This window comes from Archocentrus centrarchus, chromosome 21, assembly GCF_007364275.1.
Source record: "Archocentrus centrarchus isolate MPI-CPG fArcCen1 chromosome 21, fArcCen1, whole genome shotgun sequence".
Classification (NCBI taxonomy): domain Eukaryota; kingdom Metazoa; phylum Chordata; class Actinopteri; order Cichliformes; family Cichlidae; genus Archocentrus; species Archocentrus centrarchus.
In genome coordinates this window covers 23662157-23686810 of record NC_044366.1, presented here as the reverse complement: position 1 = coordinate 23686810, position 24654 = coordinate 23662157, and the positions used below count along the sequence as shown (strand labels likewise).

The 24654-nt window shown below is 41.5% G+C and overlaps 1 protein-coding gene across 1 annotated transcript in view; it reads left to right on the top strand.

Moving 5' to 3' along the window:
* Positions 1-24654, top strand: part of il1rapl1a (interleukin 1 receptor accessory protein-like 1a) — a 188608-nt gene that overhangs the window by 118182 nt on the left and 45772 nt on the right. Inside the window, exon 9 of the mRNA XM_030758212.1 lies at positions 19186-19260. Within this exon, the coding sequence (XP_030614072.1) occupies positions 19186-19260 (75 nt within the window). The remainder of the gene's footprint in view (positions 1-19185; positions 19261-24654) is intronic.

Sequence of the window (24654 nt, the reverse complement as noted above, 5' to 3'; positions counted from 1 at the left end):
CAGAGACTTTCGAAATCACATCAGAGCCACCACCTGGCCTACTGAGAACATACTGTATGCCACATGCATATAAAACTATAATATCCTAAATATATCTTAACTATTTAATCAGCTATGCTACAATATTCAGTGACATTAGGAGGCTGGAAGGGTGGCGGCGGTGCAGTTTGCACCCTTGTGCAAGTCACGAGTTTGTCAGCAATTAGACAAGGGTTCGTTTTTAAAGTTTCGTGTTTTGCGCTTTGCTTCATTTTTACTTTTTCACTTGGACTTTTGCATCTAGCTTTATGCACAACAAGCCTATCTGCTTCAAGATCATGACTTGAGTTAAAATATATGAAACCTGCACTATGAAAAACAATGCTTACCTTGTGCGTTTAAATGTGGCACAAAGGGATCCTCTACAAGCACCTATATGTGACGAAATGGGAATTACATTCCCATCTCACTATTGCTGCAACCATATATGCGCACCTTGTGCATATCTGAGCTGCTAACTGCTTTGACAATACAGTAGTGTTTGATGAAAATGGGCTGGTTTGAGTAGGACGTGTTTTTTGTTGTTTCAGCAAAAGTCTTTGAGTCATAAATTGAGCCACTTCAAAGCAGGTACAGTACATTATGATATGTTTGCTCCCAGATGACACTCCTCCCACTGTCTGGAAGGCAGTTCCAGCCTATATTGTAGGGAAATTCACTGACATGTTACTGTTTTCAGCTAAAATAGCTCACCTCTGGGTCTTCCAGGCTATAAAAGCTGCCATATGTGATCAGCCAGTCTCTCCCTTTCATCCACCTGTCATCGGTTGTTTGTGTTTGCAGCTTCAACACCTTCACATTATGGCGCAAATCCACAGTCACCGCTTGCATAATGATATTGCTTCAACACTGTATTGTTGTTTAAGAAATTTAATGTGATTTAAGTAAGCCTCTTTAGAATATTCAAACTCCAGAAAGAGGGCCTGCCTGGGTTTTTAACCCAGGACCAGCTTACTGTGAGGCAGCACACAGCAGGCCCTGCGTCGCAATGCTTGATTGTTCATATAGTGTGCACCAAGATTTTTTTTCTGTGCGCAGCCCACACAAATACAAAATCCTGCCCCTCTGTATTCTGTGCAGTAACAAACTTTTCTCCTTCTCTCTTCATGCTCTCTCTTTGTTTGTTCCTCTGTCGTAAACTCACACAGCTCTCACTTTTTACAAACATGCATAAACTCTCAGGCACTCACACACACACACATTCACACCTCTGTTGGGGTGGGGTTTTTTATTTCATTAACAGCCGCTTGCACGCCAAAATTCATTATGCCAACCTTCTGTTCTCGTGCACCCAAGCATGCCAGCTAACGTGCGGAACAAATTCCCCCCCACCCCCCACCTCACCCCGCCTCCCTCACTCTTGCTAATAAGTATGTTTAGGATGTGATTCACCTGCATCAAAGGCTCCTTGTGAAGAGGCCCGCTTTGTATCACTGGTCCATGATTAGTCATTACTGTCAAATCCTCAGTGTTTCCCTCTGTTGCGATGCTTTGAAGCTAACAGGTGGCTATATTCAAAATGCAAATAATGCCGCTATCAATATCTTGTGTCACCTCATTTTTAAGGAATGTGATTTGGATGGCGCTTCTTTAGGAGACATAACTGCATGGAGTGTGTGCCAGGTTATTCTCTTTTATCAAAGCTTAATAATTTGTTGTCTCTAACATGAGATTTTTGTGAATTATATACACACAAAAGGATGGCATTTTGACTTTTGATATTTTTCAATGAGGTAAGATGAAAACCCCTAAAAATGTGGTCTTAAAAATCTGTACTTTTTACTATAGTAATGTTTACCTATTGCAATAGTAATGTCACTATAGCACTAGCAACATAATCATTGATTAAAGTTCTGAAAGCCTCAGTATAAAAGATATTCAGTAAGAGCTTTCCAACTAAAAACCCCCAGCTGATGTGCTTCTTAATGACTGGTTGTGTTTTGATAATAACTAAAATTATTTGCCTGGGACCTCATATGCAACCATAAATCAAATGTGTAATCAAATATAGCAATGACTCAATACTGCTACTTATTGTTTTTTAAAGAATGGTTTCTGATTATTTGAGTCTATGTAGGACAGTAGTCACAAACTCACATGATCATCATTAGAGCATAAGTGTTATGTTTACCGATATATACTTTTTTCCCTCTTTTCCATTTGAATGTCAAGGAATTATTGATCCTCCACAGGGACCGCCCTAGAAAACTGCCAGCTGCACTATTTTCTAAACACTTGCCCATGTCACCAACAATGTTGCCTTTATAAGTGATAAGGTGGCACCTTGGTTCCAGCTATGTTGTAACAAGTTATTCTGAGTGCACAAAAAAGGTCCTTTTGTCTTGAAGTAAAGCTTAGACTCCAGTGCACACAGTGGCATAGAATTAAGCAAGTAAGCACAATTGCTACTCAGGCTTTAAGCCTCCAGAGCTTTTTCTTGCTAATAAATGCATTTGTGAAGGACTATGGAGATGAATAGCTCTTCAAACATGCTTGCAGTCTCCTTTGCTCACATGTCATGCTCACGACCCCATTTGCTTGCCTATTTTTCCTTCTCTTGTTCTTCTTTCTGCTTAAATTGTTATGCTTCTGCTGACATTACACTTTGCCTTTTCACAAATATATTGTCTTGGATTTTTGCTTCTGGTTCATGCAGCTGCAATGCCAGATAAGACTGTGGTGGCGGTGATGGTGCGTGCATGGGTTTCTGTGGGGTTGTAATTGCTGGTTGATTTGTGGCCAGAGAGGATCAGACATCCTCCAGGGAACATGTCAGGTATTTAAAAGCAGAGAAAAAGACTCCAGCTTGCAACTGTTTAACCTCGACCACCTCCAGAGAGGTCAAAGCACTCAATCAGCTCTTCTACCATTATTAGTTTTGAATTCAATGTAAAAATGCTGACAGGAGAATGACTCTTGATCTGTTTGTATGCATGTGGGAATACATGTAGTGGTTGACATTTGCATTAGCCATTACTTACCTTGAGACTCAGCTTTTGTGAGCAGCAACAACAGCAACTTTTCATGATAATCAAACACAGCTGAATTCTGTTGGGTTCAAAGAAAGCGCTTGGAAAGCCAATGGAACATCGGTCATTCATGCAACAAAGCAAAAAAATCCTAATGCAAACCAGCACTGTGATGCAGCCTAAGGAGCAAGCTTAACACTGGTGGATAACTTGCAACAAGGAGAGGTCTTCTCTCAGCAAGGGAAAAAACTTAAAGGGTACTCTTTATGCTTATTTCTGACTCCATATTTTTATTCTTGGACTCTAGAGTAGCTTTGCATAATTCACAGTCCAAAATAATCCCTGTTTATTTATGCTGGGCCTTGGTGCAGCCCCTTAGTTCAGCCCCATGCTTGAGGACACGCACGTCGTGCTTTCTTTCAGCTGCTACATATGGTAAAGCGGTTTTATCCAACCAATTCAGAAAAAGTAAGAATGAACATCATGATGAATCATCATTTTTATTCCTCTGAATGATAATTTTGTTTCTATGGGAAAGAATCACAACAGAATGCTACATAGTTTTGCTTTAATTGCAAAAGATCAAAAGCAGAGCTTGTGAGATTTTATCAGCGATGCAAAGGCTGCGTGTAGGGCTCAATATCACAAACTTTGATCCTGGCATTTAATCTGAATTCTCAGCAAAGACAACAGAACAAACAGAGTCTTTTTAGTTTTTTTCTGTGTTCAATGAATGAAGACTGCAAAATGTACTCAAATAAAGATACCTTTTCCAAGTCTCATTAATGTTACTGCACCACCTCTGTAAAAACATATAGGCTACTTTTTGCCTCACAAGTGGCCCAGTTCAACCCTGATTCAGAGGGCTGAAACATTCAGTATGTAGAACACTGAGTGCAAACACATGCTCAGACATCTTTATGAATGGAAGTACAAGAACAATGATCCTGTGCCATAATTCACCCAAATAACACACCAACATGGCAGCAACAGATGTTCCTTCCCTGTCATCGTACCAATTATATTTCTAAGGTTGGAACCATAAAGACAGTCATCAACTGCCATAAAGTCATGTGGCTTATTAAAAATCATAAGACGATATCATGAAAAGACTGATTTTTATAAACTTTGTTTACAGTAAAGTCTCCTCTTTTTACAAGGAAAGCGTTTTATGCATAGGAAATATTATAACTGGTGATTACAGTCAGGTATCGGCTTATGGCAGAATTCCCTCTCCCATTGCTGGTCCCACAGCCGTGGTGCCATAATGAGAAATTAGGAGTCAGGGCCACAAAGGAAGTGCAGAACGAAGTGATGGATTCAGTCCAGATGGTCACCAGTGCAGGCAGGACAGCAGGAGCTCTGTTCACACATTTCAACACTACTACAAACAGGCGCACAGCTAAAACCGTAACAATACCAACAATAAAGCCATAGATCCGTTCTGTGCGGTGTTTACTTAGCCATATGTGTCTCCTAATAATGCCATCAATGACAGAGGTTCATTAACACGTTTTAGATTGCACATGCCTTTTGGCAGAGTTTCTGATTGTAATTTAAAACTGTGGGCAGATGTTGCAGCAGTCGCAGCTGTTAAGTTCATCATTTAAATGACTTCCTTTAACAACTTGTTGCTCAAAACACTAAAAACATATACAACAATGTCTGTAAAGAAATGTTGCATTTGATATTTATCTAAACAGCAGCCGGTGGCCAAGCTTCCTGGGTCAAGGAGCAGAGGAATGCAGCGATGTAGGCCTTTCTGTTCACTCTAGGATCAGTCTAATGCTACCCATCAATTCCTCCTGTCTGGGGAAGTGTATGTCATGACTCCTGTAACTATTTCTGACAAGACTGATGAAGCACTTGTTAAAGTTGTGAGATTGTGCTGGAGTTGAAAACCATAGATATAAATCTATGTAGAGGGAGATGGTCCGAGACAGTGAGTGAGTGGCAGACAGATGAGGGGATAAGTGAAAAGGAAAGACAAAGAACACCTATGGATGTAGACATGACAAACAAGAGAGTGGAGGTCTAATGATCTCCATCTGTCTTAGAAGGCTGGGAGAGAAAACCTTTATTAGGCTTTTGGAATAAGAGGAAGCAAGCAAAGACATGATTTGCACTGCATTATGTGAGCGGCTTTATTTGAGTCGGCTGGTGAAACATAACTCGGAAACAGTTTGAACCATCAGATGTGTCACAGTAATGATTGCTGCTCTCCAGGCTGAGTGTTTGTGTAACAGTATGTGTGTTTACTGTATAAATGCCAAGCCACTGTGAGGTTTCTGCTTTTGTCTGTGTGTCTATGTTAATGTATGTTCGGCCATGTTGAACGTGCATCTATGTGCACATCTTGTGCTTGTGAACGCAGATGAAACTAATGAAGCTCTAATTAGAATTTGGCACAGCCACTCCACAGTGACTCAGACATCAACAGGAGGGAGTTTGTGGAGCATTAGTGAAGCCACTTATCCTAGAACCCATGTGTTTTGTTCTCTTTTGCTTTGTCCAGTTAAGTTTTCATTTGTTTTATTTTCTGTGAGAGTTGCAGTTGTGTGTTATGCTCAGGAAAACGTCATCATTATGGCTGAAATACAACATTGTCTTTCAGATGGGGGGACAAATTACTGCATGATGTTTTGCTAACCTTAACTACTTACTGCTACTACAGAACTTTGTGTTGCATGCAAACATATGTACACTCACCAGCCACTTTATTAGGTACAGTACCAGGTTGAAACACTTTTGTTTTCAGAACCAAAACTGCCTTAATTCTTGGATTCAACTAGGTGCTGGAAACAGTGATTTTGGTCCATATTGACATGATAGGATCTGACAGTTGCTCCAGATTTGTCCGCTACACATCTATGATGCAAATCTTTCATTTCACCACATCCCAAAGGTGCTCTGTTGCACTGACATCTGGTGACTGTGGAGGTCATTTGAGTGCAGGGAATTCACTGTCATGTTTAAGAGACCAGTTTGAGATGATTTGAGCTTTGTGGCATGGCATGTTATCCTGTGGGAAAGAGCCATCAGAAGTTGCACTGTGATCATTAAGAGATGGACATGGTCAGGTAGGCTGTGGTGTTTAAATGAGTCTCACTTAGTATTAAGAGGCCCAAACTCCCCCACACCATTATACCAGCACCGACCTACCAGCCTGAACCGTTGATACAAGGGAAGATGGATGTTTTCATGCTGTTTATGTCAAATTCTGCCCCTACCATTTGAAGGTCACAGCAGATAACGCATCCAAATGTCACAGCAGATAAACGTTGGCTGGTCTGAGACTCATCAGACCAGCCAACGTTTTTCCAATCAGCAGGTTATCTTGACCATGTCTACATGCCTAAATGGATTGAGTTGCAGCCATGTGACTGGCTGACAAACACTAGATAGTTGAACAGGTATAGTTAACGCAGTTGCTTGTGAGTGTATATTGTTTGGGGCGGTTACGCTGCCATTTGTCTGAGGAGGACTGTTTCTTTAAGTCAGTTTTACTTCAGCAAACATCTCTTGGCATGTAGGTGTTACATTTTGAAGCATTTCTGAAGCAGAATAGAGAAGAGAAAAAAGGCAAATGCGTACTAAGAATCATCAGTTCCATCAACAAAGTATTCAGTATTCCATGGGAATGGGACATTTCTCTGCTACTGTTTTATATGTCAAGCAATTTTTCGGAGACAGTCCTTTTAAGTCGTGTGGTGTGCAGAGTTAAAAGAATCTGAGAGCTGGCAAGTTGTCTCTCTTTTTCTCCTTCCAGCTGCTCAGCTACCCTTCCCCTTGTCCACATGCACTCATCAGCTAGTCTAACATCATCACCTGTTTTCACCTAAGCAGAATCCATTTTGCATGCCTGCCCTATCAAAAAAGAACAGGATGCTGATAAACAGTTAAGCACTCTGAGAGAGACGTAAAAAAAACATTTGGTCCTCTGAGACAATTGGTTCTGCTGACAAACACTTCTGTCAAGATGAGTAACGGAGTGTGGACTTTCATCAAAAGGGCAAATGAACATATGGACAGGCTGAAATTATATATTCAAGTGTTTGATTTGAGCTCCTGCTTTCTACTCATCTCTGCTTGACTTTTCTTATCACTTAAACAGTGTGAACAACAAACATGTGACTTAAATAAGCCAAATCTATAGCAAAATAAATCATCAGTGTGCTGCGCACACACCGTTGTAAATTGCATCTTGACAGTAACACATGAATTTAAAATGTGACCAGCTCACAAAAACCTGTGGAGAGCTTCAAGACAAGCCAATCGTGGCATTGGACAACATACTGTAGCCCAATGATGAGCCCAAGTAAATGACAGTTGCTCATTTTCTTAATGCAGAATTATTCACATATGAAACATGTTACAATTCTTTACTAATTTTACTTAAGCCCATTTAATCTTATAGATGATGACACATACTGAAGGCTCACAAATTTGCATTTTATTTTATTTATTTATTTGCCTGTAGTGCTTTAACCTTTTTTGGGTGTGATTTGCAGGGATTTTGGGTCCGATTTACAATGCGCTAATTTATAAACAAAGACAAAGCCCATTCATTTCAATTATCACCAGTGTTCTACTGAGACCGGTGCAAATTGACAGACCCAAGGAGGGAGCGAGTGTTCTCCTAACCGAAATAATACAATGTAAGCACAGGTTTTTACATGTGTGTTTCTCTCTGGAAACAATGTGGCAGTGTGAGGCAGCTGAAGAAAAATCAGTATATATTTTTTTTATATAAAGGCAAACTCTTCTGTTAGAAATTGGACTGTGTGTGGTCTTGTAGGTTGAGACAGCCATTCTCTGGACAGCTAAGGTGGAGCACAGGAGTCAGTGAAAAGAGGGCTGCATCATTAATAACTATTCCAGCATATAAACCTGAATCTGTGTGTAAGAGCTGATCTGTACAATGTGGAAAAGAAGGCAAACACTATTACCATTACTATGGCACTTGCATGAATCCATGCAACCCTGCTAACTGTAGAAAGTAATGTCCTGCCCCTAAAACACGCCACATCCTTTTACGTGTTTTGGAGTGGGATTCTCCTCCTCTCGCTAATGCTCAGTTCAGTTCAGTTATGTTGTGTTTGATCAAAATGCCAATGTTGTTGAGGATTAGAAATATGTTGAGCTCAACTCTAGACATGCACGGTGAGGATTCAGTGAAGAGTTACAGAACACAGCCAGCTTTTAGCCGTTCACCCACGCTAATTAGGCACTCATTCTGATAAACTCTCTTCCTCTCATTCCAAATAAAGAAACATTCGTTCTTTTAAATATGCCCCTCTGAAACTTTTGCACTCTGAAGGGAAACTTCAGAGTGCAAAAATACATATACTACATATACAGTAAGGCCAGATGCAGAAAGGTGCAAACCTTTCAGTCGCAAAACTGATGCTGTGCGTTTAGAGAATAGAGTTGCTTTTTATTGCTAAAATAGGGTTTTGCCTTGGCACAGACTGGCTGCACACATGCTCCAACCAATAACAGTATCTAGCTAGCATTACAGCCAAGCTGATGAAGATGCCATTAAGTTTTATATCTCATCACATTGCCACTGGCATAGGCCTTTCATCATCAGTAGACGAAAGGCCCGTGTCCATGAGTCAGAGTTCGTTTTTGTTTTGTTTTGTTTTGTTTTGTTTTGTTTTGTTATTTTGGTGCTTTGAGCACCACAAGTTCCTTCTGTTTCCATGATACTCAAAAGATGGCAACATCTCACCCATTTTCTTCAAAACCTGGGCAACTAGCACCAAATAATTTGGATGACTGGGCCTTCTTCTTCTTTCAGCTGCTCCCTTTATGGGTCGCCACAGTGACTCATCTGCCTCCATCTCACCCTCTCACAGATCCTCCTCTGTCACACTAACCCTGTGCATGTCTTTCTTCACCACATCCATGAATCTTCTCTGTTGTCTTCCTCTTTTCCTCCTGCCTGCAGCTCCATATTCAACATCCTTTGTCCAATATATCCACTATTCCTCCTCCAATCTATCCAAACTATCTCAGCCTTGCATCTTTGGCAATATAAACTCCTCACCCTGAGTTGTCCCTCTGATGTAGTCATTTCTAATCCTGTCCCTCCTGGTGAAAATCCTAACATCTCCAGCTCAGCCTCCTGTCTTTTTGTTAGCGCCAGCAATTTAGATGACTAAGTAGCACTACAAAAATCTTCTTTCAGTTGCTCCTTTATTCACGAGGGGATACCACAGCAGATAGAAAATTATACCAGATGCCTTTTCTGACACAACCCCAAAGGGGTCTGTGCCTCCTCCTGGTCTCAAAACAGAGACCTTTCATGTGTTAGGCAAATGTGTGAAGCACACTAACTACAGGTCAGAATTAAAAACAAAGCAAAACATGGGCTTAGTGTCCATTTAATCAAAGTTTAATGAAAATACACCAGTGCTGAAATTTTCCAGGTAACCCCTTTATCTTAAGTCAACTGAACGCAAAACAGCAAAATATCACTGGGGGGGTTACCCCAGTGATATTTGATGAAGTGATATTTTTTTAACATTACACAACATTTACAGTCATTTATTGCATCTGTGCCAACTGTAAAAAAAATAAACTATATTTACTCAACGTTTTCTCAAGTTTAAATGATTTGTGAATCACTGCATTCTGCGTATATTTACGTATATATAAAGCAGCCTCACAACTTTCTTTGAATCAGTGTTCTATGTTGTAGCTGTGCACATTTTTCACTGAGTTAAAATACACAGATTAGGGGCAACAGTAGATTCTGGGAGCTGCCGAGGATGCTGTGGAGATGGGTCAAAGGGAGTTGATGAAGCAGATGGCAGTGAGGTGACCCCGCAGGCTGCCTGTCTGTTCCTCTGTTACTTCATGTAAATCTCAGGCCTATACGTGTCGTCGTAAGTAGCCTATTGGCACTACCAGTGTGTTTACACACCTGGGCAGACCTGAGGTTGGTGTACTGCGTGGCAAAAACACATCCTTCCACTGGGATTTTGCTCTGTGCGTGCTGCTTGTAATGTGCCAGGACTGTGTTAATCCTGTCCCTCAGGTGTGTGTCCACCTGCACTGGCCCTCCCCTGCAGTTGACTGGGTTAGCCTCGTCCTTCTGCTCTAACAGAGTAACAGAATGGATACCAGACCACTAGGGTTTCCCTCTGAATCACCCACAGAGATCGGCACTGATTAGAAGTTAATCCTCTGACAGTGCCTACAAGGAGAAGCTGCCGGATGTTTTGATGGTCAGTATCTGTCTTGCCTGAAAATGTTTCATCTGTCTCTCTTTGTGTCACACGTCTCCCTCGTCGATTCCCTCCTCTGCCTATCTGCATAAGCTCCACACAGGTGTATTTTGTACGTTTTGCTCTGTCATTTAATAAAATATGGCTCCTTTATCACCCTTCACCCACTGGGTTTTGTTATCTGAGGCTGGCAGGATGTACCATTTGAGTGTGTGGCATGCATGCATACCACACACTCAAATGGTACATACACAATTTTGTGTGTGTGTGTGTGTGTGTGTGTGTGTGTGTGTGTGTGTGTGTGTGTGTGTGTGTGTGTGTGTGTGTGTGTGTGTGTGTGTTCATTAGTGCTGAGGTTGCATACTGGCAGACATACGCACTGGTCTGCATTATTGACTACATAAACACTGTCTATGAGCTGCTCACTAATGGAAGAACAGTATAGTGTACTCTCTACCCACCGGGAAATGTTAAAGTTCACACTGATATTATCCAAGATACACTACACGGGCACACAGGTACTATACACGCTACCAGGGAGAGGCAGGGGCACAAGCTGAGTTGAGTGCAGAGGAAAGAGGAGCTAAAAAAAGAACTGACAAAGCTTGCTGAAAGGGTAAAAAGAGTGTGGTGGGGCCAATTGTGGGACAGTGACAAATGGATGAAAAGATGACAGGAGGGAAGAAAGGGCCACGCTCCTTAGTGAGATGGAATAAAGGGAAATAACGGCATGCTACAGCGACAGAGGTTGAGAGCCAAGCAGATCAGGCAGAGATGAAAAGAGCGGGAATGTGAGCTAAGAGCTGGTACAAAACAGACTATGCTAAGCTGCACCCACATAGATTGTTGATGTGTTGATACGTCATCAGCAATAGTGCATGACTGAGACCAGCAACTTGGCAGTCTTTGTAAGCAGTAAGGACATTCTCATCAAGTGCATCTCCTTTCTATCCTCTTCATTTTCTCCATCTCCTACCTTTACCTCTTCTGCTCCTTTCTCCTTCCTCCTCACTCTTCATCTTTTCATTATTTTTTCTTCATCTTTGTGTCTTTCCACTTCATATCTGATCAAGGTTTCAGGAGCAGTTCTGCAGAGGCTGATTAAGTAAGCACAGGCATTCACAAGCACTTTTTATGTGCCCTCCCATTTATTCATACTCATTTAAACTTTTTTTTTTTCCATCACAGAAGCTTCCCTGCCTTCTTTTTGCCTTTATTATTACTTGTTAATTTATTTTACAGTTGCCTGTCGTCTTTACCAGTAAGTTTAAATGAACATATGTGTGCTGAAGGGCACATTTGCCAGGATTTTACAGATCTGCACAAGCAAAATTGCCTCCTGTATTCACTATGGGCAGTTTATTTGGATTTCTGATGTTCTTGTTGTATAACTAGATGTTACATTTAAAGACTACAAAAATGGACTGAACCCTGCCTTGTTAGTTTTTGGCCCAAGTGCAAGTTATTTGACACAGAGCATCTGGCAACTGGAACACTGGAACTGTCATGGTCCTGGATCTAGGACCCATTGTTTTCTGGTTTGCTTGTTTTGTTAGATTTTCTGATTCTGTTTTGCCTCTGTTTGATTCTTTATGAGTTAATCGAGTTCTGTTTTGGTCATGGTTTTCCTGTTTCCCGTGTGGTCCTAATGTGTCTCTGGTATTGTTTATCTCCTGTCCTTCTCCACTTCTTCCCTGTCCGTGTTCAGATCTAGTGAGTTTTGTAACCTGTTCTGCTGGCTCCTGTCCAGCTCTGTTTAGTTTCGTGCTACCAGCAATAAAGCTGAGGACTCTGAGTTTGAATCCTGTCTGAGTCCTGCATTGGGGTCCTGAAACCTGCCTGCCACAGCAGTACATGACAGGAACAGTCATATCTCAAACTGTAACACAGCAGAGTGCAGCACACCATATGTGTCATGCATCCCTAAGGACCACGAGGAAAGATGATTGGGCAGGCTGTTTGTGTGTGTGTGTGCGTGTGTGCGTGTGCGTGTGTGTGTGTGTGTGTGTGTGTGTGTGAGAGAGAGAGAGAGAGAGAGAGAGAGAGAGGCCACATTTGTTACACCAGTTTTGCCGGTACAGTACCTGCTTTATCAGTGTAATTACTTCTGCTTAATTTAATTAGATCTAGAAATGAAGTGTTGTCGGTTCAATAATAGAGCAAACCCTGTTCAAAATATTTCTTTATATATGGTTTGTGAATTTGAGCATGAATTATATTTTCCTGTTTCTGAGAACTTGCATTCATAAATACAATCGTTTCATAGAGTGTTCTCATTTTTTTTCTGCTCTGACACACACACAAGGGAGACAATTAAATATTGTAGTTACCTCTGACTCTCTTCTCCCCTCACCTAAGCATCTTCACTTTCTGCTCGCTGTTTGTTCTGCAAACAACACACCAATAAAAATGCTTCTCATTCATTTCAAGCACTCTTCATATTCCCTGAATGCTTAACTGTATCTCTCACTGTGAACACACATTATTTTCCTGCATAAATCCTTTCTGAGAGTCTGAAAAGACAAAGTCTTAATTAGGCTGCTCTTTAAATAGTAGATGCAGTTTGAGAAAAAAAATATGATACTGTGTGGAGGTGGATGCTTGCTGAGCATCTTTTTTTCTTTTTCTTTTTTGTTTGCATTTGGTAGCCTTATTCAAGAAGGTGCTTTGGTTAGGTTACTGAAAAAAGATCTGATAAAATCTGTGAGTACTGTACAGTAGCTCTCCTGTACAAGAAGTTAGTGGGAAGACAGCCTCTATAGGGGGCCGAAGATCTCTGTCCTCACATGTAAGCACACATGTGCACATACACATACACACTGCTGCTGAGAGAGCCGACAGGAGGTAAACCTCTACCAATCAATAATGCATTTTTTCAGTCTGTTTCATTTGCCATGTGCCATGTGTCTGTATTGCTCTTTCATTTCATCTTCCCACTTCAACGGCTTCCTCTTTCAGCACAGCTCATCTTTAACCGGCTTCCATGCAGTATAGGCAATAAATTGTCAAATGTAGTTTCTAATGGTTCGTATATTCTTCAAACAAGCAGGGAACTGACAGGCGGGCACTTTTAATTTCCTCTTTCTTCTTATTTAACAAAGATGTGGATTATTGAGGCCTCACAGCTGGAGCCCTGCTTTGAATAGCTTGGTCACTGCCGTGTTGCATCATCAGATTGTCTCTCAGAGAGCTGCTTAGTCAGAAAAGCTCGACTGCCCACTTGGCCACAAGAGGCCAATTGTTTTCACTTTCCACGATGATAGCCATTTGACTGTGCCAGTGACAATGATGTAGGAACCTGTCTAGCCTTATTTGCTGGACAGAATGCACACTCGGGTTGCTTTGATGCTGAAGTATTTCAGCTTTGCCAGAGGCAGGGCTTTTAGAGAGCACAACAGTGGTGCACAGCAGGGGAGCATGAAGTGGTTTAGGATGCTTTTATTAGCTTCATCAGGATGACACCAACAAGCTCCCTGTACAGCTTCTCTCATGTGGGAAATGGTCAGATCAGGAAGTGAATTTTGTATACTCTGAGGTGACTTTATAAGAGAATCATACACAATCGTTATTGCACCATTAGGAATGAAATGAAACTGGCTCAGAGGCGACCACACTGCAGAGGAAGGTCAGTGGTAATATAGTGAGCTCCCGCAGTACCATATAGGAGTCTGCCAGCTGTAGAGGAGAACTGAGACATCTCTACTCAAGCTTAGCGATGCTGGGAGACTCACAGGGACTTGGTGGTTTCTCGAGTCGCTTCCCTTCAATTTTTTGCTTTTCTTCTTCAACGTGACTGCCTTTGTTGGTTAAAACAAAACCTTTGGGAGCTAATTTTGCAAAACCAAAGGAGAACGTGGGGCTCTGTTCACAACTTTACGTGCACGAGAGCGTGTCCATGCATGGACGCACTCGCACACAGTTGTTTTGTGTTTATGAATGTCCGCGGTTACGCCTGTATAAGCACACGCCCCCTCTAAAGCATATGGCAGTCATTTGTACATTGATTTCTTCTCACCTTTGTTACCAGTGTGTCAACAGCATATTTTTTCTTACAAATGGAACAGAACAGAAAAAGCCCAGTGATCCAAGAATCTCAGCTCCATCTGTAATTCGTTAATTTGCTGTTTGCCTACAGTCAGTCACCCAGAAAAATCCATCTGGAAAGTCCAGTGAGCTTTTCTAACACCAAGCACAAATGGGATTGTGGATGACTGATCACAAAGCTTACATCCACAAAGTCCCATGCTTTGTTAATATATTCACATGTAGGCTACCACACACAGACACACAAAGCTTTATTTAGTCCTCTTCAAGAGATCTTAATACCTGCTTGCAGTTAGGCTGTCTAGTGTCTACTATCTAGTGTTGAAGGAAAATGCAGAAAACACAAACCCACCCGTGTTTTCAATTACTTTCTATATTAGACACTACATCATGCATTTTCACACAAAACAGAGGCTCAGTCTTTTTTTGCATTTCATTTGTTACAAGCTGTAAAGTATATACAAATTCAATGGACTACAATCCTAGTGCCATGTTGTTGAAAAGTTTTAGTACAGATTCTTTGTGTCACCTCCTAAAATTAATTCAGCCTGATTTGCTGCTGAGAACAGACAACCTTTCTGCCCTGGAACATCAGTGTTTTATAGTGACTCATCGATTGCAAGGAATAAAACTTGCACAAGTGTACCTGGCCAGCCATTCAGGTTCCCCACAAGCCGCAGATTCACCCAGGAGACACTTACTCTGCTCAGACACAAACATGCCATCTAACATTTTATGTAAACCTTTATGTAGGACTGATGGCGTGGTTTCTGTTTTCTCCTCTTTACATGTTTAATGTCTTTTTTGAATGTGAGATGGTACTTTTCTGTGAAAGAGGAAATGTGCAAATTTCTCATAAACAAAGTTATGTTTACATTAGCTGTTCCTCATCTAAATGCAATATGTCCATCCACTATGCAAAGACAAGACACACACACACACACACACACACACACAAAAGCAGCATTTCTGTCTATGTTTACTAACTTTGCATGGCATATGATTTGTCACATTACATTCACATGTATTAATGAAAGTACAGTGTGACACATTTGATTGGAGTGTGAAGCATATTAATCACGTGCATGTGTGAGACTTCATCCTTGTGTGAAAAAACTCTAGAGCACAACAAGAACTCCAAAGCTCCACATGGTGATTTTGGGCATCTGCAATTAGAATCTGCAACCATCACAAAGCATTATGGTACAAATCTGACCATAAGCTTGCCAATTTATTCTTGGACCAGCATTTATATTTCACTGGGATTTAAACTAAATGTGTTCTTTAACATGTATTTTGAAGTAGCAGACTGACATATTTAGCTTGAAAAGCTAGCTTAATTTAACTTTAAAAATAAAGCACATGATCATAAATAATCAGATTCTTTGGTCATGATGCTCAAAAAACCTGTTATTGCATTAGGAACCCATCACTTAATGTATTTGCATGTTTAATTACCTTTTATAACTATGATTGCTTGATTACTTTTGGCATTTCCTTTTATTGGGAAACAGAGACTCTTTCCTTTGTTGGGAGTTGCTCCCTGTCCTCCACATTTTAAAGTGTCACCCTCCCAACCCATGATAATTGATGTATTTCCCATGAAGGAGTGGTAATTAAGATAATGAGATTTCCAGAAGCAAGTGTAGCATGCCAAAATGAAGGGGGGGGGGGGGGGGGGGGGGGGTGTTTCATATCTTTTTTATTTCAGCTTTATAAATTTTCCCCCTTTGTCTTACCAGCATTACCTCTCAGTCTGCAGTTCTTACCACATCTGCTTTCCCTTTTGTCTCCCGTACACAGCTCGTCCTCATTTGTTTGCCCAGTGTATAATTAGGTATAGGATCACCCATTGTGTAATTATGTATAGCAGTTTGATATGTAATTAAAACTGTATCAGTATCCAGTGTAATTTGTGCTGTGTGATTACCTATTAACAGTGCAAACAGTCGTGCCTAAAAGCCCGTGACCGCCCCTCTCATAGATGTCAATGTGCTTTTCTGTCAGTATTTACGTATCAGCAGGTGTTATATCTGAGCCAAAAGAAAAAATAAATCTGAACAAAACAGAACAGATATTTACATTTTGGTCTGTGCAGCATCACGTGAACACTTTTTCAGTAAACGCTGAATATGTTAACACAAAGCTTTAAGTCACAGGCTTTACGAGACCCTGCGCTTTACTTAAGACAAAACTTCACTCTTGCCCAACAAATTGGTTGATGCAGCAACATTATGTAGCTCGTTGCTCCCAAAAAAACAGACACCAAAACAGAGAAGGGCTTTCAAACAGCTTATTAGATCCCTCTTATCGTAAGAAGGCAAGTGTGCACACTCTAAGGAAACATCTTAATGAATACACATGACTGCAAACTGGCCTGAATAAGCCAGCTTTACAAATTCACTGCAAAATAATTAGGAATGCCTGAAAATGTGCTGGTAGTCGGTTGTATTGTGTTTTCATCTGGTTTAGGAAATACAGAATTAATTTTAGTGCATTTGATTGTGCAAAATATGGTTGATTTGTCTCTGCATCTCTGTACAGAATTGCTTAATATAGTCAAACACTGTGTCCTTCTTATCTGACTTACTGCAAAATGTAATACATAATTAAATACATTTAGATCACTGTACACAGAGATCTATAATATACACCAATCAGTCACAACATTAAAACCACCTACCTACCACTGAGGGCATCCTGTGGGATGTAATCCAGTTTAGCCCACAGATGCTTAATCAAATTGGCATCTTGTGGGTTTTGAGGCCAGGTCATCATCTCAGGCTCTTTGTCATGTACTTTTCACCATTCCTGAGCAATTTTTTACAGTGGGCACAGTGTTTTGTTGCTGGAGGCAATCGGAGAACACGGTTGCCATGTATGGGGTGTGCTTGGTCTGTGACAGGATTTAGGTGACTGGTACAGGTCAGAATAATCTCCACGAGTGTCAGGACCCACAGTTTTCCAGCAGAACTTGGCTGTTGTAATGAGGGGAACAATGTTATCAATTTCACCTGTCAGTTTTAATGTTGTGGCTGATCGTGTATATCAAGCCTTTTTAATCCAGATAACCCAATTTTTATCATTAGCATCACAAATAATATAAAACCAGTAGAGCTCTGCACTCGTTTCAGTACAGAGAAAGAAATGTTAGAGTCTCGGATGATATCAAACATGTCATGCTCGCTAGCTGAGAAATGTGGGTTATAATGCGCTTAATATGCCACAGTTTTTTTTCTCATGATGTAATGGCACAGCAATAACTAAATGTGTCAGAGTTGTGACTGGATTACCAACCACACAGAACTTTCATTTGTTAAAATTAGGATGGAAAAAATGTGTGTATGTCTGTGACTTTAGAGGGGCCTTTCTCCATACAGTGGAGCACAAACTTAAAAGTCCAATAGTTACACAACTTCTGAAGAATAGTTGTATGTGTAAGTTTAAAAGTGACCGGTCAAATTTAGCATTTGCTGTCGCCATAATGTAAGAGTTTTCTGCATGATCCAAATAAATTACATTTAACATGAGGTCTGACTTCATAGAAAATTTGTAATTTGACTAAATGCATTACACAAAGCAGAATGGTGGCCTGACATATTGTGTGAAATGGCAGAGTCTGAGTATCTTACACCCAGTAATGAAAAATTCCCTTAATTGTGCCATTGCCAATGTCCTTTTGAGCCATGCATTTAAACAGTTTTGTCTTCAATTATCAAACTGTGGGTGTACTGGGCATCTTTCAGCAGTGTGACAATGTCAGTTTGTAACCATTTCTCCATGAAAAAGTACTTTTTTTTTTTTTCTTTTGTTAATTTTCCCACTCCTAAATACAAGACACCCTCTTTCAGTTCTTTTAGTCTGGAAGTGCCAGCTGGCAAAGCAGCACACCATTTCCACTATAGGGTGGACATCATTAAGCCAAGCTGTGAAGAACTGTGGTTCCAGTGTGGAATGCAGTCTTTTCCATGTTGTGTTCTGATGGTGCCAATTAGAACTAGTCACTCCTTCATTTTCCTTGCAGAGTTAGCATTTTGACGCTAACAAGCTGCATAGGTTTGTGCAAAGTCACTCATCAGAGTCTGTGGTGTAGCTGTTGATGCTAACTAGACTTCTTAACACTTGGTTGATAGTGTTTAACTTGGTTTGCAGTGGATCTTAGACAGGCTCCCATGTAGCTGCTCCAGTAGAGGTCAAAGAGTGATGGTTTACCTTTCAAATTAAAAGTTCAGTTTAGATCTCACCAAAGAACAAATTATTCTGTGGAGGTGCTTAAGGTACCTGTACTTCATGTGTGGGAGCACAAATATGTGAAAGACTTTGTTAGTTTAGTCCATTTTATAATATCTGGGCAGTTCATAACCGACTGTCAATCTATCCTGAACAAATCTGTGTATTGTGTATTGCAGTTTTTCTGATATCTAGCATTTATACAGATGACAAAGCTCTGTAATGACCTATAAGAGCAGCCTTGTGGTGCGGTGGTTAGCACTGTCGCCTCACAGCAAGAAGGTCCTAGAAAGGTCCGCTGAACTTTCTGTTCTCCTCAGGTATTCTGCTTCCTTCCACAGTACAAAGACACGCATGGGGTTAGGTCAGCTGGCAATTCTAAATTGACTGTAGAATGAATGTGAGTGTGAATGGTTGTCTGTCTCTCTGTGGTAGCCCAACAGACTGGCAACCTGTAGCCCACCTCTAACCGTACGACAGCTGACCTGTGACCCTGATTTGGATTAGCACAAGAAAATAGATGGATGGATTGAGGGATGAATGGAGAGCTCGACCTGACATGCAACTAACTGGAAATAGCTCATCCAGAAATAGTTCATCAGAAAAATGTTTGTATTTCTGCTTTCTCTGTATGATATATAAATGGTACCTTTTTTTTTCCTTTTCAGCTCCTTTGACCGACAAGCCACCAAAGATCCTCTTTCCCTCGGAAAACAAGATTAGCAACATGGAGCTTCAGCTAGGTAAGATCCCCATGGGATATCTTCCCACTGCACTCAGTGTTATCAGTGTCGTTTCTAAATGAATGTAAATTGATATCTGTAGAAATCCTCTGCAGCACACCTCCAGGCACTGAACGCAGATTGATGATGGTTCTCTTATTCGCTGGGAAAACAGCAAAACAGAAAAAATGTAAAAGTGTTTGCCATATATGCAAATAGTCTGCGCTAATGTCCCTTAGGCTGTTTTGTCAACAATGGAGAGCCCATATGGTGCCAGGGATCCATACACTGGCTTGCCGCATGGAGAAGCGGCCACTTTCTTTTGCTGTTGTTTGTCTTATTTGACGTGGGGTCACAATGAACCAACCGTGTGCGCATACGTGCACGAGGGAGCATATGAGTGCGGTTGGTGTGTTTGTTTGTTTGTTTTTTTCTGCAACAGCATATTGCTTGATTTCTGGGCACAGTCCGTTGTCCACATGGTGCTTGCTGCTCTATGAATGGCTAATGTGTCTGTCATGCTGAAGCCGGTCAGACAAGACTGAGGGGTCTGAAAAGCAGAAAAGAATTGGAAGAGTATCTGACAGAAAGACAGGGTGAGGACAAAGACAAAGAGATGCAATGATTCATTGAGTGCTTGCCTTTTGTGTTCCATCTGATGCTACTGGAATGCAGGTAGTTAATTTAAAATGCCTCCATGGTTGGCTGATCAGGAGTGAAAAATTGCTGCTGTTGATAAACTGACAGGCACAGCCTCACATGTCAGCCTACTCACACCCATGCATGAACAGGTTGCACAATGTTGGCCCTTCATTTGTCTCTATCCTGATTCCAGTGAGACTTTGAGTAAAGACTTCTCCCTGAAAAGTGGCTCGCTCATATTTATAGCCCCACGTCAGTTCTTATGTTTGCTGTGTGAGTACTGTACAGTAAGTGTGTGTGTGTGTGTGTGTGTGTGTGTGTGTGTGTGTGTGTGTGTGTGTGTGTGTGTGTGTGTGTGTGTGTGTGTGTGTGTGTGTGTGTGTGTGAGTGTGTGTGTGTGTGTGAGAGAGAGAGAGAGAGAGACTTTGAAAGGCAATTGTTTAAAAGGAAAATGGTCTCAATTGGGGGAGCATAGATCAAAAATCTGGGTCCTGTATTTAATATGAGTACTCTCTTTGTTAAACCCTCTGTGCCTGGTAAATAAGTGTCAAATCATATTGCGTCATAACCCGTTAAATACCCGTCTCTGACTAGTCTGAATTAACCGTGTGTTGTCAAAACCCTCTACATCCCTAGAACCAATCAGAAAGTATTTTCAGCACTGCGCTGCACTGAGGAGTCGGCTTTTTCTGGTGGTGATCAGATTGTAACCACAGCTGTAGGTGAGTCTAGCCTTGTTTTGTGTAGAAATGTTCAAACATGACTAGAGGAAGTAAAAGTCATAGCAAGATTTTCAGCAGTGAACCTGCAGAAGGATCATTACTGGCTGCCCAGAGTACTCCCAGGCCTCCCGTCAACTTTGCTGTGAGGGTCTCTCGCGCTTTTTGCTCGTGGGGGGACCAGACAGCGATGCAAGCCGGGGGGTAGGTGGCTCGACAGCATACAATAACCGTCAACATAACAGACAAGCACATGTAAGTGCAAGACTTGCACATCACATCATTAAAAATAGCATAAACTTAAAAGAAATGTCAATATAGCTAATGATAATATATTACTCAGGATACAATATTTTTATTTTACTGTATGAGAGCAACTGGCCTCACAGTGTCTGCCGAGAAAAATTCCAGCCCTTGGACAAATGTAGTTGATGACCCCTGCTGTAGGAGATCTCGTTGCCTTTGAAATGGTTGCTTTGAAAACAGGGACCAGGTCTGCAACAACCAACAGCCTGGTGCAAAGGCAGCAGGAAAAAATCAGACTGCTCTCAGTTTCCAATTGAATGGGGTAAAGTTAGTAATTACACCTGTTTTGATAATACAGTGTTACGTTAAACTGTTACGTTAAACAGAAATTTACATTCCGAGTCTGACCAGAGCCTCATTTGAAACAGCAATTCAGAAATCCCTCCGCACATAATGTTGTAGTTGCTGCAGGACTGCAATTTAACAGAAAAATGACACAGGTGCTCAGGAAGCTTGCTTTTAGTTATAAAATTAGTTGGCAACTAAGAGACACGTGCTTATCGAGCAGACTTACTCAGATTGATTGCTGGCAATCTGTCTGCTTTTAGAAATTAGATGTCAGTTATTTGCAGATCTTTACCAGTCTGCCTGAAACTGATTGCAATGAGTCCAAATCGGACCGCGATTCCTCGGAGTCAGTTTGCCTGCCATCATGTGACTTGGATAATCACCTTGCAATCCAAACTGGGAGCATGCAGCACCCTCAACTCCTGGGAGACCAGTCAGTCGCCATAACCACATGCAATTAGATGACAAATGCAAAAAAATTCAGTGCAATCATCGGGCAACCACCAATTTTTTTTTTCCTGGTTGCGAGAAGGTTGCTGTCCTAAGCCAGTGGCAGCTCCAGAAATATTTTTCTACAGGTGCTAAGGGGGGGCTAAGCATTTTAGTGAGGGTGCTATTACGGATCATTTGTTCTTTCAGGTCTCAACACACACAGACACAAGTTATTTTCTTGGGGGTGCAACAGGGGCGCTATGCCTTTTCCAGGGGGAGCTATAGCACCCCCTAGCGCCCCCCCGGCGCTGCCACTGTCCTATGCACACTCCTGGTGACATTAATACAGTAATTTTAGTGAAAATTCACTCAAGATACCTGAGATGACATTGACAAGTTATCACAGGATGTTTGGTGCACTAATCTCTCTAGATGTGATAAACGAGGGGAACTGACCTCTAATAATATGGTGCACAAGGTTTTGGTACTACTGTTAATTAAATAAAGTATAAACAGGGCACATTATCTAAGCAAGACAGAGGAAAGAAAGAACAATTAAGTGCAATGGCTTGCAGTAAGACCCCACAGATTCCCAGCAGAGTATCTAAAACAGTGAGACACTGATGTAAATATTTTACAGTCTGGCTCCATTTTGTGTGCAGAATAGTTGTCTCTCCCTCTAGACGAGAGTTTCTCTTTTATTTAGTTTTATTTATTTATTCTCTTCTTCCTTAATATTTGTTGAGCCATGCCCTAAGCAGCTTTATGGAGCAATGTGGCAGATTTATGGTAGCTAGAACGTGCGCAGAAAAAAGACTGGTCTCTTATAGGAAGCGCAAAATAGAGAGGGAGAGAGAAAAAGACACAGGAGCCAGTGGAGGCTGGTGGATGGGCAGTAAAACTGGAGCTGTAAGCAGAGAGATAAATCTGCAACACTGCCGGGAAACACAGACCAACTTTATCTCCTCTGCTGTTGCAACCAGTGCAGATCTTAGACATCCTGCATCACAGCTAGCTTTGCACAGCCTACACACACACACAGGCAGGCATAAATAAAACACATATGTTACATAAACAGAAATACTTGCAGCAGAGATGTTCTGGAAAGTCTAAGAAGATGAATGTGAGAAACTCAGGCCTCAGAATCGTCATAGACAAGCAGGCCTCAGAGAGAAGACTTCCTGAGAGGGAATACACACACATACACACACATGAGATTAGAAGAAGTTTTCGTCCAAAGGGGGTTTTGTCAAAGTGTGTCTTCCCCTTCTCTCTTCAGGTCCCCTCTTCTTGAATGTTTCTGCCACTGCATCCCTTTCTGCTGATGGGCCAAAATCCCACAGCTACAGATTCTGTCACTCAGGACTACATACATTAAGCCCCAATTCTACCACCAAACAGCAGTGTGTGTGCTGCTCTCTTCACAAATCTCTGCTTCAGGGCTTCAGGAATCCTCGGGGATATGTGACTGTGCAACTGCTGAAAGCTGGCCTGTACTGCGTCAGAAACATTACTTTTGGACAACTTGACATTTTCAGTCTGTGTGTAATGCTGGATTTTATCAGTAGCTACCCAGTTATTCTTTTGCCAGATTTACTACTGTCCCCCAGTGGTGAGTCGGTGAAGTCCACTGCCAGTTCTTCCAGAATAGAAGGATGATTCATTACATTAATGGGTTTAAATTTCTGTGTAGGTGCTGGGGTTGGTGAGAGGGAAATACACAAAATACACACACTTACAGTAATATGACACATTACACATAGCCCCAACAGAAACATGCACACTCATACACCGACCTACACTGGATTGGTGTTGATTCCCTCGGGATGATTTGTCATGGAGTTCCAGAGGGTGGGGTTAAGGATTTAGCTCCCGCTTACACAGCACTTCAGTGAGAGCATTTTTCTGTCTCCCTACCTCTCCCTCTTCATCCCAATACACACAAACATGCACTTGCAAATATTCAAACAGCCCAGCACTACTTGAGGTGGATAGGTCACACACACGCTTGCAGCGCAGACCTCGGCAACCGTGGGATAATTGTAACTGATCGAGGATTTTACCGTCCCCCAAAGCCAGCAGATGGGTGCACTCTTGTGGAAAGGAATTAGAATCCATTATTTCAGAGAGCAGGAACCAACAGCAGAGGGTGGGCAGCAGGAGGGAGAAGGCTCTTCTACCTACTTCATTTAAACAGAGACAGGTCTGCACACACATCTATGCACCTCTGCGTGTACACACGCCTTGTCACACTGTACACCCTCAGGGGTGTTTAGAGCTGTAATAGACTGACACTCAAAATGCTGACATTCCCAATTTAGTAATTCAGCAATGCATTTTTGTAAAATCTCAAAGGAATAGTGGGTGTGGATGTTCAGCTTCTTTCGTGACCTTTTGGAAACAACTGGTTGTGTTTAATTTGAACGTATTGACTAAAAGCAATACATCATGGTTTGTTGTTGTGAGGCAAGAGCTGTTGGTACATATTTTTTAATATATTTTGAATAACCCATGTTAAGTTACTGTACAGCTGTCAGCATGCTATAAAACAGGTGAACTGGCAGGCAGCAAGCTTGTACGTAATATTGAAGAGGAATTATACTGGTTACCCTTCTAGATGTCATTAGTTCACCAATCACTATTTCATTAGGAACAAGAAGGGCGCTCAGTAAAGCACATACCTCACCCACCCCAAATTTTCTATGCACCAGTACCATGCTGCAATAAATATCACCCAATGTCGTTGTACTCCATCAGGTTCAGCTATATTATGGTGCTAGTTGCATGTCACTGGCTTTAAGGTTAGACACAAATATGTGAATATTGTTCCTTTCTCACAATGGTAAAGAATCATTTTACAAAATCCTGGTTGGAGCCCATCTCAGCTTTCATGGGGCAAAAGGCGGGCATGCCGTGAACAGTTTGCCAGGTTATTGCATCCATTACATATCCTGGATTTTAATTTATGCACCAAAAGCTGAAGCATGCCTCTCCACCTTAGCCCAGAGGATGCAATGTCTGTAAGTTC